General features: G+C 35.2%; 1 protein-coding gene across 50 annotated transcripts in view; it reads right to left on the bottom strand.

Annotated features, from left to right (window-relative positions):
* Nucleotides 1–1,405: 1,405 nt before the first annotated feature.
* Nucleotides 1,406–16,568, bottom strand: part of LOC130892276 (myosin heavy chain, muscle) — a 56,540-nt gene continuing 41,377 nt past the window's right edge. For 32 of the 50 annotated variants that reach the window (XM_057797577.1, XM_057797578.1, XM_057797573.1 and 29 more), the window contains exons 19-24: nucleotides 12,194–12,403; nucleotides 10,840–11,726; nucleotides 7,943–8,021; nucleotides 6,491–7,666; nucleotides 5,526–6,431; nucleotides 1,406–1,800 (exon numbers count right to left, since the gene is read on the bottom strand). In XM_057797577.1, coding sequence (XP_057653560.1) covers nucleotides 1,717–1,800; nucleotides 5,526–6,431; nucleotides 6,491–7,666; nucleotides 7,943–8,021; nucleotides 10,840–11,726; nucleotides 12,194–12,403 — 3,342 coding nt within the window. In that variant the 3' untranslated portion in view covers nucleotides 1,406–1,716. Of the gene's footprint in view, nucleotides 1,801–5,270; nucleotides 5,334–5,525; nucleotides 6,432–6,490; nucleotides 7,667–7,942; nucleotides 8,022–8,243; nucleotides 8,323–10,839; nucleotides 11,727–12,193; nucleotides 12,404–16,568 lie in introns of all 50 variants that reach the window. The other 18 variants (XM_057797590.1, XM_057797579.1, XM_057797607.1 and 15 more) reach the window with 3 other exon arrangements.

Here is a 16,568-nt window from a genome sequence, read left to right on the forward strand (position 1 = left end):
TCTACACTGTCTGATACGCGTTTCTGAAGATGATAACTTGGTGATCGAAGCGCGCCACAAATTTACTAAGTAGAGGACGATTTCGAAAACAATCCGATGTTTTATTGATTATTTCGAATGAAGTGGGATATAGATAACAATTTCTTTAAAAACTTTAATAACTAAGCGGCCGCAAGAAATGTTTACATTTACTGGTTGCGCCATTTTTCGAAAATTGCTTTCTTTGCTTATCATACGATTGGAAACCCGGAAAAATTGCTCAAAAATCGTTTCTCTATGGTTTTCGGGGATGTTGAGGCCAATTCTGTCGAGAGTGCTCGGGGTTCTAGGGGGGTGCTTGAGGTTTAATATTTTATTATAAATATTATAAATTGTAATATTTGAATTCTATTTGTTTATATGTTTAAATATATAGACATATACGGATTTACAAGAGGACAGATCTTCAAATCCTTTGAAATGGGGAAGGGAATTGTATAATGGAGAGCTAAGTCCTGTCGTTATGACCCAGGAGCAGGGCCTGAAGAAATTCTGAACATCGTTTCTTGTTCTTGCGATTGTGGCAACAGCTGCGGGTGCCGACGAAATGGGCTGGACTAGAAAATGGCGTGCAAGCATTGTGGTGGCAAGAAGAGGAGGAAGAGGAAAAGAAGAAGATTTGAAAGATGTTGTAGATGATTAAATAAATACATCATATTTGAAAATACGACAATACACTATACTAAGATAACAATAAAACATTTTCATAAATAATTGAGTAAGAATACAAATACATATTTTCGTAATTTGGCATTTTTCATTTTTTTCATTCCTCAACCGTCCCCGAACGCCCCCGTGTCCATTTTCAGCATGCCCGAAAACCCCCGAGAAACGTTTTTTTTTACCCGTACAATTTTTCCGAAATGCACCCCCGTAAAACCTCCCCGGTGAATTTCAATGGCGAAATTGGCCTCAGCATGCCCGAAAATGAATATAACTAAAGCTTCCAGAAATTCCAACTTAATTATCGAGTCTTTGAGGAATTTTATTCGAAATAATTAATAAAACCTCGGAATGTATTCGAAATCGTCCTCTATCTAGTAAATTTATGGTGAAATTATATTTTATATTCACTGATAAGTTTTTCAAATATCTTTTTAGCTTTGTTTGTTCATTATAGTGATATCAAAAATATCACTGAGTGTGATATTTAGATATGATAATTCAGAATTAAAACATGCTAAGAATCAAGATAAAAGACATAGGTGAAGGGTCATTTCGGAGGTTTAAATAGATGTGACTAATGTGCCAAAATACGTGAACAAAAGCCAAGAAAACAACAAGATTTCTTTAATTTTTCCATGACGTGTTAATTATCTATGGAATGAAATGAAAAAAGGAAGTGAAAAGAACTCAAAAAACAATATAACTTTTATGTTTATTGGTGCCTTATATCATACAACATTTCATACATACAATATCATTTTACAATCTACATGTTTTCATAACAAAATAATTGGCATTTTGAGAAATCGAGAGATCAAAGGGCTATAGTTGGTGAATACGTGTCTCTGAAAATCCCTTCGTTCTCCATTTTCTCGTACATATACGGAATCATACAACTCTAATATTCAAAAATGAAAATAAAAAATTAATAAAAGTAAATTCGCGTAATGTTGGTTATACTGCGATGTAAACAGTTCGTTTATTTTATAAAGATTCTAACACAGCGCTTGTTCACTCGAAATCAGCTAGGTCGAACCTTGGTGGGAATGGACCGCCGAGCTGGTCTCCCATTCCTAAGGTGGGGCGCTGTCTTGGCTGAAACATTAAAATTTAACTCAAAAATTTCATCTCTATATTTACACAATACACAACCTCCAAACTATAATATTTTTAAAATCTGTGCGAACCATATCAAGTGCAGTAATCAATCAAGTTACATTTAAAATATAATTTTTTACCATTTTTGAACTTTTACGACAATTATTTTTGACCTTTTCCTTACTGGTACGGTCACTCAAAATAAAATCGTACCTACATTTAATTTCAGGTAAACGAAAAGGTAGTCCGAGTACATAATACAACTCGTGACGGATTCATTAACAGTATTACCACTTTGTGAAATTGTAAAATCCAAACATTAAAACTTAGAATTCTTTAAACTATATATTTTGAACATTAGATAAATACTAAACAATATACAATAGAGAAATGAATTTTTTAAATTTGTGGTAGCTGTAAGATCTCTGGAAACAAAAAACTTAAAATTTGTGAGTATATCTACTAAAAACTAGTGAATTTTGGCTGGTATCTTTTTGGCAACACTGTTTTTGACAGATCACGCGTCAATCGTGTCTTGTGTCATTGTCAAACTTGTTTAGTTTGGTCTATAATTTAATCATCAATCGATTTACGAAGGAACAACGCTTGCAAATTATTGAATTTCACTATCAAAATTCATGCTCGGTTAAGAGAGTTCTCGCGCACTTCTTCCAATTTATGGGTAGTTTTGGTCGGCCTATTCCGAAGCATATGACTGAATTTCGAACCCAGTTCACTATATTAAACCACCAGCACGCAAAGGTACAGTGAGGACCGAAGAAAATATTGCGACTGTGTAACTGATGACGGTGAAATGTCGATTCGTAGCAATTGGGCCTCTGTTACTCCATTGCGAGAAAAAATTTGCGAAAGAATTTGGGTGTAAAACCTTACAAGATACCCCTGGTGTGAGAATTGATGCCACACTATCCCCCACAACGTCTAAGATTTGGTGAATGGGCGCTGGCTAAGTTGGAAAAGTTATATTCAGCGACGAAGCTCATTTCTGGTTGAATGGATACGTCAACAAGCAAAATTACCGCATCTGGAGTGAATACCAGCCAAAACCTTTGCAAGAGCTACCAATGCATCCCAGAAAAGTCACTGTTTGGTGTGGATTATGGGCCGGTGGAATCATCTTCAAAAGCGACGATGGCCGGAACGTTACTGTGAATGGCGAGCGTTATCGTGTGATGATTGACAATTTTTTTTTGCCCAAAATGGAAGAATTGGACATGCCTCACATGTGGTTTCAACAAGACGGTGCCACATACCACACAACAGGCAAAACAATTGCCAAATTAAGTGAACAGTTCATATTACGTTAGGAGCCCGTCATTTGGCTGCCTAGATCGTGTGATTTAACGCCTTTGGACTATTTCGTTTAGGGCCATGCTAAAGTTCATGTCTACAGGGATACACCAGCATCGATTAACGCACTGGAAGCCAATATTGAAGCATTTATTCGTAAAATACTGGCCGATATGATGGAGACAGTGTTCCAAAATTGCACCTTGCGTATGGACTATTTAAAGCGGAGCCGCGGCCAATATTTGCATGAAATCATCTTCAAATATTAATTTATACTGATTGTTCTATCGATTCCAATAAAGATTTTATCAATTTTTTCAAACTTTTTATGGTTTTTTTCAAAATAAAATCCTATACCTCTTAAAAAATCACTGATTAGAAAGTAACAAATCGTTAAAGAAAAATTAAGGCAGAATCAAGCTGAATATATCAGCGGTTGGTTCAATAGTACCCTAAAAGTAATTTTTTCTTTCATTATACTTTTCTGTTTTCAATTTTTTGCTACACAAGAATGCGTCAAAAATTCCAAAATTGCTAGCCTCATTTTTCTAGAGCTTTTCATTGGAACACAAATTATGTTTACGGATAATTCCTTCTGAAACGAAATTATTTGAATAGAATTCGAAATATCCCATCAACCGCAGAACCAGTATATGTTATATCTGATATTTTTGCCCTTATAGTACCTAAATTTCCTACGATATCTGATGGGTTCTGAAAATATGTTCAAATAAAATGTTCTAGTCTTGTTTTTACATACAGGTATGTCCCTATGTCCCATAGAGAAATTTAAATCTCAACTAAGTTCAGTTAATTCAGCAGGTGATTGAAAAAGGGCCCTGAAATAGAAAGTACACAATCTATACAGCATAAGTTTCAAGTTTGAAGACCCCACATTGTTTGTTATTTGTTTGGCAGCCATTAATAGTGAACGTTTTCAGCGAATTTGTAAACATGGAAAAAATTGATTATCGTTACGTGATATGATACTTTTATTTGAAAGGTCTTAGCTCAACCAATATGAAAAAGCTGAACTAGAAGAGCTAGAGCTGCATAAAAGGTCATGACATCGTGGTTTTGGGATTCGCTTGGGTTAATTTTCAGTGACTATCTTCAAAAAGGAAAAACTATCAACGGCGAGAATTATGTGAGAGAAGAAATCAAGCAAAAATTTCCGCATTTGGCTAAGAAAAAAGTGCTGTTTCGTCAAGACAATGCACCAGGTCAAACATCCGTTATTGCAATGGCAAAAATTGATGACTTGATGTTTGAATTGCTACCTCATGCACCGTATTTGCCAGATTTAGCCCCCTCGGGTTAATTTCTGTTATCAGACTTAAAGAAACGGCTCGATGATCGATGATTTTCCGACAATGAAAAGGTGATCTCGGCAGTTACTGACCATTTTGAGGAGCTTGAGTATTGAAACTCATTGTATATCTCTGGGAAAAGTGTATGGAGCTAGAAGGAGATTACGTTGATAAATAAATTCCAAAATTGTTGTGTTTTTTTTGTTGGGTACTTCTGGGACCATCCTTTTAAATATATAATTTTGAAATGTGATATTGGAAAAGAAAACTGGTGGCCCTTCACCGACTTTCTAATCAACTAAAAGATTTTGTGATGAATGCCTTCTAGGTCTGGTAAACGTTTAGTTTCATTAATTTGATAATTTCTTTTTTAAGTAAAACAACGTGATTTTGATTCAAATAATCACGCACTTGACTTTCCCTTGTATATGTATAGTTCACACAGTAAGAACTGTTTGTAGGATTTTTTATTGTTTTAACTTAAAAAATAGCCAAACCACTACAGATTTTTTTTCATAAAATCCATATGTAACACTAAATATACATGCACTTGAAAGTCAATAATAATTTCAACTACATAAAGTCCCAGAGTAGTTGGAAATATGTAAAAATTATGCAACCGACATTACACAATATTAGGTTTGTTCCAACATGTTAATCTGAACCGTTTTTGAATGACATTTATGCGCAATCTCCGTCCGAAAATATCGCCTCAGAATCGGTTCATGAACGTTCAAATCGGTTGGAACACATAACCTCTATTGCGCAGAATCGTACCAAAGACGGTTCTTTGACTGGTTGGAACGAACCTAACCTAAAAATTCATCGAAAGATTATGGAACTTACTATTGAACTTTGTCGTTATTCCAATGAAATCGGTAAACGTTGTGCCACAGATTGTTTCGGCGGCTTTAAAGATAAATCATTTATTTATGGTATTTATTACTAGTTACAACATCTGTGTGGTTTTTTAACTAAAAGCTTTAACGTGTGAGTTATTGAAATGTGTTTATTTTGTTTCTCAATGTTTTATGAATTGTGTCTATACTAAAAAATTCTTCTCTATTCATTTTAATATTATTAATTTGTTGTGTTACTTACCGCTGGGCTTGCTCCTCTAGCTGCTGATCCGGAACGTCCCTTGGCACGGAATTTGGCAATAGCTTGTTCTGCGAGGTCGGCTCTTTCTTCGGCTTCTTCAAGTTCTTGTTGAGCCTTACGGAATTTGGCCAAGTTTAAGGCAGCAATTTCTTCGGCTTCTTCGATCTGTCTCTTGTATGTCTTGATCTTTTGTTGTAGCTTGTCTACAAGGTCTTGCATTCTTTCGTGATTCTTGCGATCTTCTTCAGCTTGGAAGCTTAGCTCCTTGATACGACGTTCTGATTTCCTCAAGTTCTTTTGAGCATCTGCGTGCCGCCTTTGTTCTCCGTCTAATTCATTTTCTAATTCTCTAACACGTTGTTCTAATTTAGCGATAGCTTTCTTGCCACCCTTAAGTGCGTTAGCTTCGGCTTCATCCAAACGTACTTGAAGATCCTTGATTTGAGCTTCAAGAGCTTTGCGAAGTTTTTCTTGTGTTTGAGCGTGGTCTTGTTCAGCACGGAGCTCATCGGCAAGGCGAGCAGCGTCAACCATAGCTTTTTTAGCTTTTTCTTCGGAGTTCTTTGCTTCGTTAAGAAGTTCATCAAGATCAGAGTGGAGAGTTTGTAATTCGGTTTCTAATTTCCTCTTGGCAGCAGACAAAGAGGCGTTTTGGGCTCCAAGTTCGTTCAATTGCTCATGAGCATCTCCCAATTCTTGTTCGGCTTGACGACGAGCGCGATCGGCCTGTTCAAGGAGAGTGCGAGATTCTTCAAGTTCGTTTTGAAGAGCGTTAGCACGACGTTCTGAGATTCCAAGTTGTTCACGGGCTTCATCGCGAGCTCTTTGTTCTTCTTCAAGGGCAGTTTGGGTGTCCTTAAGTTGTTGTTGGTAGCGTTTAATTGTCTTTTGGGCTTCAGCGTTAGCCTGTAAAATGAAATAAATGATGAAATTATTCGTTTCTCTTTTGAATAAATATTATTTACCTTGTTAGCGTGGTCCAAAGCAATTTCCAATTCGTTGATGTCAGCTTCCAACTTCTTCTTCATACGGAGAGCCTCAGCTTTGCCCTTGGCTTCAGCTTCAAGAGAGGCTTGCATAGAGTCGAGAGCACGTTGGTGATTCTTACGGGTGTTTTCGAATTCTTCTTCTTTCTCTTGGATACGTCTGTCGATTTCTTGACGTACTTGAGAAAGTTCGAGTTGACTACGGAGTACTTTGTTTTCTTCTTGTTCAAGAGCAGCTTCAGCTTCTTCAAGAGCGGCTTGGAGTTCATCTTTTTCGGCTTCCAAACGTTTTCTGGCTTTTTCGATTTCATGAATGTTACGTCCACCTTCTCCAATTTGGTCGAGGAGGTCTTTAACTTCATCAGCGAGGTTCTTGTTTTCGCGGCGGACAGCTTCAAGTTGTTCTTGTCCTTCTTCATAAGCACCTTTGAGTCTGAACAATTCAGTAGAGTAGTTTCTGCATTCCTTTTGACTTGCGTCAAGTTCGGCGGCCAAATCGTCGACTTTGAGTTTCCATTCTCCAATGATCTTGTCGAATGCTTTCTGTTTCTTTTCGGCAGCATTGGCAATAGCGTTGGCACGGTCGACTTCGAGTTGTAAATCTTCGACTTCAGTAGCTAAACGTTGTTTAGTTTTTTCAAGAGCTACAACCTTCTGGTTAAGAGATTCGATGGTTTCTTCCGCTTCAGCAAGACGAGCTTGTAATTTCCTCTTAGCTTCTTCGAGTTCTTCCGAACGGGCAACACCTTCAGATTCGTATTTCTGGCGCCAGAGTTGTGATTCGGCATTAGCTTTGCTAAGTTGTCTTTGAATGTCAGCTTTAGCTTCAGCTTCTTCTTCAACTTGTTCACGGATGTTGTCCAAGTCGTGTTCAAGATTGCGGAATTTACCAAGGAGGGTAGCACGTTCTCTACTTTCTTCGTCGGCTAGCCTCTTGGTATCTTCTAATTGAGTAGTAAGAGATACTTTGATTTTGCTAAGCTGAGATACTTGAGATTCGGCTTCTTCCAATTGTCTAAGGAGGTCAGAGTTTTCGATAGATAACTTCTTTTTAGCGGCATCGAAGTCGTTGAGAGTGCGGTTGGTTTCATCTAGTTTACCTTGTACATCGTTGAGTTGTTGTCCTAATTGTTTGGATACTTTTTCAATAGCGGCCTAAATATGAAAATAAATGTGAGACACTTGGTTATAATACGCGAAGAAATGACAAAGAAAGCACAAATAACACACTGGTTAAGGAGGTAAGAAATTAGCAATTAGATTATCGATTTTGAAAACGATTTTCGCTAATATTAGCTGCTTATATTATATTACGTAAAAAATTGTGAATATGGAAAAAGCTTATAGTGTCTAATTGTTTAGTTTCTTAGTAGCCAACTTCGTTTATATGCCAATAATGGAGAAGCAAGTGCGCACGATGTTTTTTTATACCTTTTCGTTGGCTAAGTGGTCGACTGAAGCACGGAGATCATTGAGTTCACCAAAGTATTGAGCCTTTTCTTTTTCAGCCCTTCGAATCGAAATAATAAATATAACTAACACATCGTAACAGGGGTAACAAAAAAGGGTAAAATGCGGGGAATAAAGGGTAAAATCGACAAGTACAAGAGTCACATAAGTTACACAAGAAATAAACTGTTTTTTGTCTAATTGTGGTGCGAAATGCAATTTAAAATATTTTTATCGAAAAACTTTTTATTTCTAGTAACGTTCAATCAACGGACTTTTGTACCTTCTCCCTTCCAACTTGTTCAACGGCACCACGGGTTTGTTGAAGTTCAGAATAAATATTAGCACGGTCTCTTTCGGCCCTAAATCATATAATAATAGAATAAAATTTATTATTTTTTCTTTGAATACTCTGGAATATTCGAATATACGTGAGAATGTTTAAACGCGAGCGATACATTTTTTTTTAAAGTTTTATCCAAAATCACATTCATTTATTATCAGAATTGACAAAAAATATGACAGATCTTAAGAAAAAATCATTTTTTATTATACTTAAAGGTGACATTTTCAGAAGACACTTTTCTGAAAACAACATGAGGACATTTCTGGCAAACTGCAACGTCAGCCTGGAATGCGATTTGCAGATTCCTGCATTGAAGAGCGGAGTGCTTATGAAGGAGGTTCCTGCATGATTTGGGGTGCAATTTCTTCAGGAGCACGTCGGCCCGGGTTCATTAGTAGGAGCGACTGTGTAACTTCGTAGATCTATGGTGAGGACCGAGAGAGCGATTTGCAGATTGCTGCTTTGAGGAACATGCATCTTTCCTTTTCTTCTGTACGGATGCGAATTGGTTGGACTATGGATGCGGCCACAGAGAAGAAAATTGATGCACGTCTACAGGTGAATGCTGCGGATATTTTGGACGGAATATAAGACAAACATAGAGGTCCTACAGCAAATGGGTAACTTCCCACGACAATTAAGGAGAGAATATAATGAGAGGCGACATGAGATAATAGAAGGGGAGATCGATAGAAAACGGTCGGCCGTAGACAAAATTCATGGCTGAAACACTTGCGCCCCGACAGAAATTTTAAGACTTGCGGTTTCTCGTGCTACAATAGCCATTTGGATCTCTAACCTTCGTAGGGAGACGGCATTGTAAGAAGACAGTTCGTAGATGTTTTGATTTTCCTAATGGAGCTTATATCTTGTAAGAAGATTTTTGTAGGGATTTTTGTATGTATCCTTCTATTACATTGAAAGAACGCCATCCTCCATATCTTTTAGAGTAAACAAACCAGCGCTGCTTTCAACCAACATGGTTGCCGAAGAATGCCTCATGTCCAATTTTTCGGAATTTTTCAGTTTTAGGAATTTTGGAACGAGCTTCGGGATGGTATGGCATCCAACATGTTGAACGATTCAGGTATACAACAAATAATCTTCTTCTGTTCATATTTTTAGACCGTATATCTGCATGTTCACAGTAAAGTGGTAAAACTTCTTCTTCTTATTCGTTTTTAATATCTCATGATCTGTTAGTTTTGCAGGTTCCTCTGTATCAGTTCTTGGGAGGTGGACTACCAGCTGTCCATCCATCTCTTAGGTAGTCGTCCGGGTTCTCTTTTCTCTATTAGTTTCTCCCACGTGGGCGTACCAGTATCTTTTTCTTTGTCTCCTCCATCTTAGCCGAAACATGTTTTTCGTTTTGTTGGTTTCTTCTCTGGTTTCTATTCCGTATATCATAATTGGCCTGATGTAAGTCTTATAGATCCTTTCGTATGTATTCGTTCGCCCATATTATCTGCTTTAAGCAATCCGATATGGCAATCCCTTTGTTGATCTGGCTTATTAGGTCGTTCACTGGGTCGTGACAATTCGACAGGTCCATACCCAGGTATTTAAATTGTGAGACTTGTTCGATAATTTTGTTCTGAGCTTCGGGCTCTTTAGCAAATGTTATGCTTTTCGTTTTTTCTGTGGATAAAATGCTAGTGAAGAGTGAAGACTTCTTGACATGACAAAAAAACAACAACAAACACAACTAATTATCTCTACCACAAGCGCCAAAGGTCCCAAACACTAAAATAACTTTTGCCAGCAGATCTTGTTCATTTGAAGCTTCGCATAAAAATGTGGATACTTGTTTTACCGTTAGTACCCTAGACTTTTTTGGTATGTACCACAAGTTTGGAAAAGCAATAGATTTTGTGTTACCAGCAACTAATTGACTCTTTAGAATTGAAAACCAACTCCATAACGTGCCATCATTGCATCGTATTCTTGGTTTTTTCGATAACATAAAATACAGTTTTAACTTTTTTGAGATCTCGTGATCATATTTCCACCTATATTTCGCTGGTAACAAATCAGCTCTAGCTTGTGCCGCTAGTTCTAATATGTTTTTAGAAATATCCGTTGTTTGAAATGTTTTAAATTTAAAACTTATTCTTTTTCGTTGTTTTCAGCTAAGTATCGTTCATTAAACATCCAGAAATGGATTTATTCGTGCTTGAAGCTATTTAAAATAGTATATTACTCTACAATGGACGAAAGTTGAATTTTCGACCGAGGTATGAAGAAAAATCATTTCGCATTAACTAAAAAATGAACTTGAGGAGTTGTCGAGTGGAGTACTATATATTCTGAACAAAAATAGTTAACGCCTATATCATATGATTCAATTTTAATAATTTGGAATTATTAAAATTGGGAAGCAGTTACATTTCTTAATATGGTGATTGTGGATAAAATATGTCTCAAAATCTGTTTCCTACTTCATCTATAAAATAAAAAGTATCCAGTGATGATGAACCCTATTGAAAATATCATGAAAATATATTTTAGTAAGAATATTGAAGCAACTACTTACTTAGCTTTAAGTTTGTTGAGTTGGTCAATTTGTTCACCCATTTCAGAAACGGCGTCGTTGTGCTTTTTGCGGAGATTAGCAAGAGTTCCTTCATGTTGAATGTTGGCTTCTTCGAGGTCACGACGTAGTTTGGCGAGTTCGGCTTCACGTTTTTTGTTGAGTTCGATTTGGGCTGAAGTAGCACCGCCGGCTTCTTCGAGACGTTCACCGAGCTCTTCCAATTCGCGGGCCAAATCAGCGCGTTGCTTTTCAGCTTTAGCACGGGCTTGACGTTCGGCTTCGACTTCTTCTTCGAGTTCTTCGATACGAGCTTGCAATTCCTTGATTTGTTTTTGATTTTTACCGACAACTGATTGTTCGTCTTCGAGTTTGGCAGTGAGAGATGAGATTTCCTTGTCTTTGCGTTGGATGGTTTGTTCGAGTTCTTTTTTGTTGCGTTCCAAGTCAGCTACGGCCTCTTGAGTAAGTTTCAAATCACCTTCAACCTTACGTTTGGCTTTTTCTACGTCACCACGAAGTTTCTTTTCACGTTCCAAAGAATCTTCCAGTTCGTCCAATGTTTGTTCCAATTTAGCTTTAACTTTGTTGAGATGGTTAACTTTATCTTCGGCGGCTTGAAGTTCTTCGGAAATCTTTTGGTTATTTTCACCGGAAAGTTTCTTTTCTTTGTTTAATTTGTTAATGAGTTCGTCTTGGTGGGCGATTTCATCGTTCAAATTCCTGATTTGATGGTCTTTAGTGGCTTTGTCTTGTTCAGATTTTTGGAGATTGAGTTCTAAATCTTCAATATCCTTTTTGTAACCGGCGACTTCTTGTTCAAGTTTCTTCTTTTGTTGGTTCAATTGGTTGCGAGCGTCTTCTTCTTGGCTCAATCTATCTTGAGTTTCCTGAAATATTGATTTTTAAAGAAAATAAATAAATTAGAATTACCAAACGGATATTTTTTGATTATATTTAAACTGAATGTTTATTTGAATATGTAGGCGTATTTATTTTATGATTAATCTCGAGAATTTTGAATTTAAGGCCGATGTGCCAATTTGATTCATCAGCATAGGAGATCGGCAAAATAAAACCGCTTAATTTTTTCTTGGATTTGATCCAAGAACTGATTCACTACATCAAATCAGAAAATTTTTTTATTTAACAATTTATTTTCGGTATTTCGAGATTTTTAACTGTTTCCTCTAAGTTTGGATATGTAAAATTATTTAATCAAATAGTACTAGAAAAGTTTTATAATTTTGAATTAATTAAAATGATCGGTTTTTATTGAGATATTAGAAAAGTTTTTTTGATAATCTGCATGAAATTATATATCATAATGAAATAATATAAAATTTAATTTACTTACAGATAATTGAGATTCGAGATCGTTCTTTTGTGCTTGTAATTTGTTGGCCCTTTCTTGGGTTTCGGAAAGGGATCCCTTTTCACCTTCCAAAGTGGCCAATAATTCAGTCTTCTCGGCCAAAAGTTTGGCGTAGAGAGCTTCTAGTTCTTTTTTGGCTTTCTCTTCACGTTCGAATGCTTCTTGTGCCTTTTGGGCTTTCTCTTCAAGTTTCTGTAATTTATTTTCGTTGTTAGAAGTATCGATAATTATTTCGTTGTCGGCCATTATAAGTAAAGATATAATAGAGTTCGATCGCGAGTCTTATTACGAAACTATTTAAGTAAAAAATTTTAAAAGTATTTTCGAAAATTGCTGAGTGGCAAGAGCAAAGTTTCGCGAAAGACTGAAGTGCTCGGTCGGTGCGGGGTATATCTAAAAATCTTGCGTGGGCTGGATGGGAGGATTTGATGAAAGATTAGAAAAATATGCTGTGCTTCATAAATTCGATGACAGATTTAATGGAAGACGGTTTTATATTTAGATTAATATAGGACAGGTAATTTTTAGTCCAAGCTATAAAAATCTCTGTTTACGTATCCACATATTCATCGGGTAATTTGAATACATGAATGCTTGTGTGTTTACAGCGTGACGCATAATATTAAAATTGCTGTTTATTGATATCGCTCTGTTTATAAATGTTCGGATATTTTAGAATTGAAAGCCTCAATTTGGATTCATTCGATTCTACGATCAAAATCGTTATTAAAGATTTATTACTGGAATCATTTTTGATTCAAAATTTATAAATAAGTAATTGAGTGTATAAAATGGAAATCTTGATGACGAAAAACTCGCAATTTGATCATTATAATAGTCACCTATTTTTGAGCTGATGTAATTTTTCTGATGTTTAGTTATTTTCGTCAAATTTAAAAAAATATCACGCGGATGTGTCACAATAAAAAAATTAATTTCTGCATTTCTACGAGAGAGGTGAATACCGCGAGTTTCAAAAATTATGAATACAACCTGGTTCTTCATTACTCTAGGGGTGATATAGATTTTAAATTAAAATGGGCGTTCTACATCTAAGAATAAAAAGGTATTTTTGGAAATAATGTAGTTTTTCAGTACCATTTGGGCCGAAATTGTTGGCATGGCATGAATTTCGGCCACATAAATTTATTTTTCAATATTTATAACGAAAAATCGGTAAGAGATAAGACACTACCCTTCACCACAATTTTTAAAAAGAAATACAAGTAATTAACTGATTTCATATCGTTTCTTCCATTACATATTTATAGAATATACAGGGCGAAAGATGAAGTGTATTTTTATGATTAAAAAGATGAACTTTCGAAGCAAAAACTTTTGATTTCAAAGATCGAAATTGGAAAAAAAATTTTTCTTCTATAACTATGACAATTCTCTATGCGATTGCACTCAAAAAAACACTATTCAAGGTGAAAATTTAGGAAATATACTTGCGGAACGGATTGTTAGGAAAAGTGAAAGTCAAAATTTGATCAAATGCTTGGATTTTTTGAATTGCATACAAAAAAAACTTGACACGTATACTAACTTTCTAACTTCAGCTAATGTTTCGTTATTTTCGTCAAATTAAAAAAAAATATCACGTGGATTTATAAAAAATCTCAAATGAAAAAAAAATGTGTCACAATAAAAAAAAATAATTTCTGCATTTCTATGAAATAGGTGAATACAGCGAGATTCGAAAATTATAAATAGAATCTGGTTCTTCACTACTCTAAAGGTGATAAAAATTCAATTTCGTTCGTTCAATATTTTTAGAATATACAGGGTGAAAGATGAAGTGTATTTTCACTATTAAAAATATGAACTTTCGAGGCAAAAACTTCTGATTTCAAAAATCGAAAATGGAAAAAAAATTTGTCTTCTATCACTATGACAATTCTTCACGCGGTTGCTCGCAAAAAAACTGTTCAAGGTGAAAATTTAAGGAAAATACATGAGAAAAATTGACAATCAAATGCTTGGATCCAATTTTCTTTTGAGCAATATATAGCTCTTTGATTCTTAAATGTTGTTTTAACAAGAAAATTCATTTCAACTAACTAATTTGTACTAATACATGATAATGCCGAAGAACGAAATTAAATTTCTAAATTCGTCATGTGCTGAAACTGGTACTATTAGTTTCTCAACTGAAATTAAAATTCTTCCATAATGATTTTCACCCTTTGATTTGATTAATTTCAAACCATAACTTTTGCTACCAAATTCTACGGGGTGAGTATTATCAATATAGTTTTATAGAATCAATTATTAGAATATTGAATGAGCAATATCCTGTTCGCTTCAAATCTGTTGAAATAATTATTTTTGGAAAATATCTGATTTCATTGGCATCAATTCATGTATTTCACAAATCTCTAATCTACCATCAGGATCATCATCATTTAGTTCATGATGTAATTAAATGTTATATAGGTTAAGAATATTTCCAAATTTAATTTCGTTATTAAATTTTTATCTCCCAGGTTTTGAAAGATTTCTAGCATGGAAAGAAGCCATGTCTGACCTTTTTACAACTTTAATAATTACTAACATATAATTTTTCGAATCATATCAGCTATATTTAGAAAGATTTATTGTATAAAGCTGCACTGGAAATAGTACCAAACATTTCATCGTATATTCACCATACCATACCATACAATTTTTTCTATCCCAAAAGTGTATTTTCAAATTTGTATATTCCACAATATCCTCCGTAATTTTCATGATGTTCAGCAAAAATTTACTGGGGCTTCATTATTTCATTCTAATATGATCTGGAGGAAAGACATAGGGGGAGACATCCTTACATAAAATGGAAAATTAAATAGAATGGGTGCAAAAATATAAGTGTCTGGGTTCAGTCATAGAAGCTCAAATCCAGACGAAGAAATCAAGATCAGAAATGGAATGGATCGAAAGGCATTTGTCAAATACTCCTCAATATTTGAAACAGAAATTTGAAAGTGGAAACTTGGACCTTGAAAACTCAAATTATCAAAAAACTTGAGGTATTTAAGATGTTGCTCTATAGACGCATTTTGAAGATATCCTGGACTAACAGAATCACCAACGACGAAGTGCCAAGACGCATTGGTTGCGAAAGAAAGCTGTTGACAATTATTAAACAGAAATTTGAACCTCTACGCTAGAATAGAATTCATGGATTGTTATGTCTGGTCAGTACTGATGTAGAAAGTGGAAACTTGGACCTTGAAAATTCAAATGATCCAAAAACTTGAGGTATTTGAGATGTAGCTGAAGATACCCTGGACTGACAGAATCACCAACAACGAAATACCAAGACGCAATGACAAATACCCACTGCTACAGAACATAATACAAGACAGAGTAGAGGGAAAGAAAGGCATCGGCAGGAAGATGAAATCCTGGTTCCGTGACATAAGAAAATGCACAAATCTCAACGTGTTTGAATTGTTTTATGTTGGGAGAGACATTTAAAAACGTGGTCGCCAACTTTCAATAAGAGCACGGCATGAGAAGAAGAAAAATATAGCTTCAAAGGTTGTGGTGTCAGGGGCGCTGAAGACAATATGAAGTAGACTGGGTCAAGTATAGAGATAAACCATGTTGGAAGAAGGTGAAAAAAAGGGATCTAAAGCTGAGAATACAAAGTATGTGAAACGTGACAGGAAGTGAAAAGAAAAAAGAAACGAAATGAACATTGGAAGATGTGATTTGAAGCGCTGACGAAAGTTAAATGCCTAAGTGTATGAATGAACGGCGTAAACACAACAAAAGAAAGTACAAGTAGCAAATAGAGCATTTTGTGCGAGGAGATAAATGTTGAAGAGCAGGAAAAAACAAATAGAAACAATTTTCAAATAAATAAAACAACAATAAGACTAATGCTAATGAGTCAGTGAGTATGGCGAAGAAATAAACTCAAATAGAAAAAGCTGAAAAAGAAAATAACAAAATTCAGAGAAAGAACAGATAAAGAAACAAAAGAAGTGCTGGTTGATTAGAATGTGGAGAAAATAGTGAAAAAAGCAAGAGTCATGACAGCTGAAATAAATTTGTAGAACTAAGATAAATATTATGGTGAAATGGGCGCAGGATGGGAGAGGAAGTCTGGAGTCGAAAGATTGATTTGGGAAGAATTGAAGTCAGAAATTGGAAACAAATATCTTACATCATCAGAAACGGAAAGAACTGGTAAAGAAGCTGAAGCTTTAAGGTATATGCCTTTAAAAATTCATACTGTTACGTTTTTAAACAAATCTGCATACCTAATCTGCAGTAGTTGAATTAGACATTACTAAAATAAAGATATTTACTTTTATTTATTTATATTTTGCTATCTTATTATCCATAAATATCACACAAA

This window comes from Diorhabda carinulata, chromosome 4, assembly GCF_026250575.1.
Source record: "Diorhabda carinulata isolate Delta chromosome 4, icDioCari1.1, whole genome shotgun sequence".
Lineage (NCBI taxonomy): Eukaryota > Metazoa > Arthropoda > Insecta > Coleoptera > Chrysomelidae > Diorhabda > Diorhabda carinulata.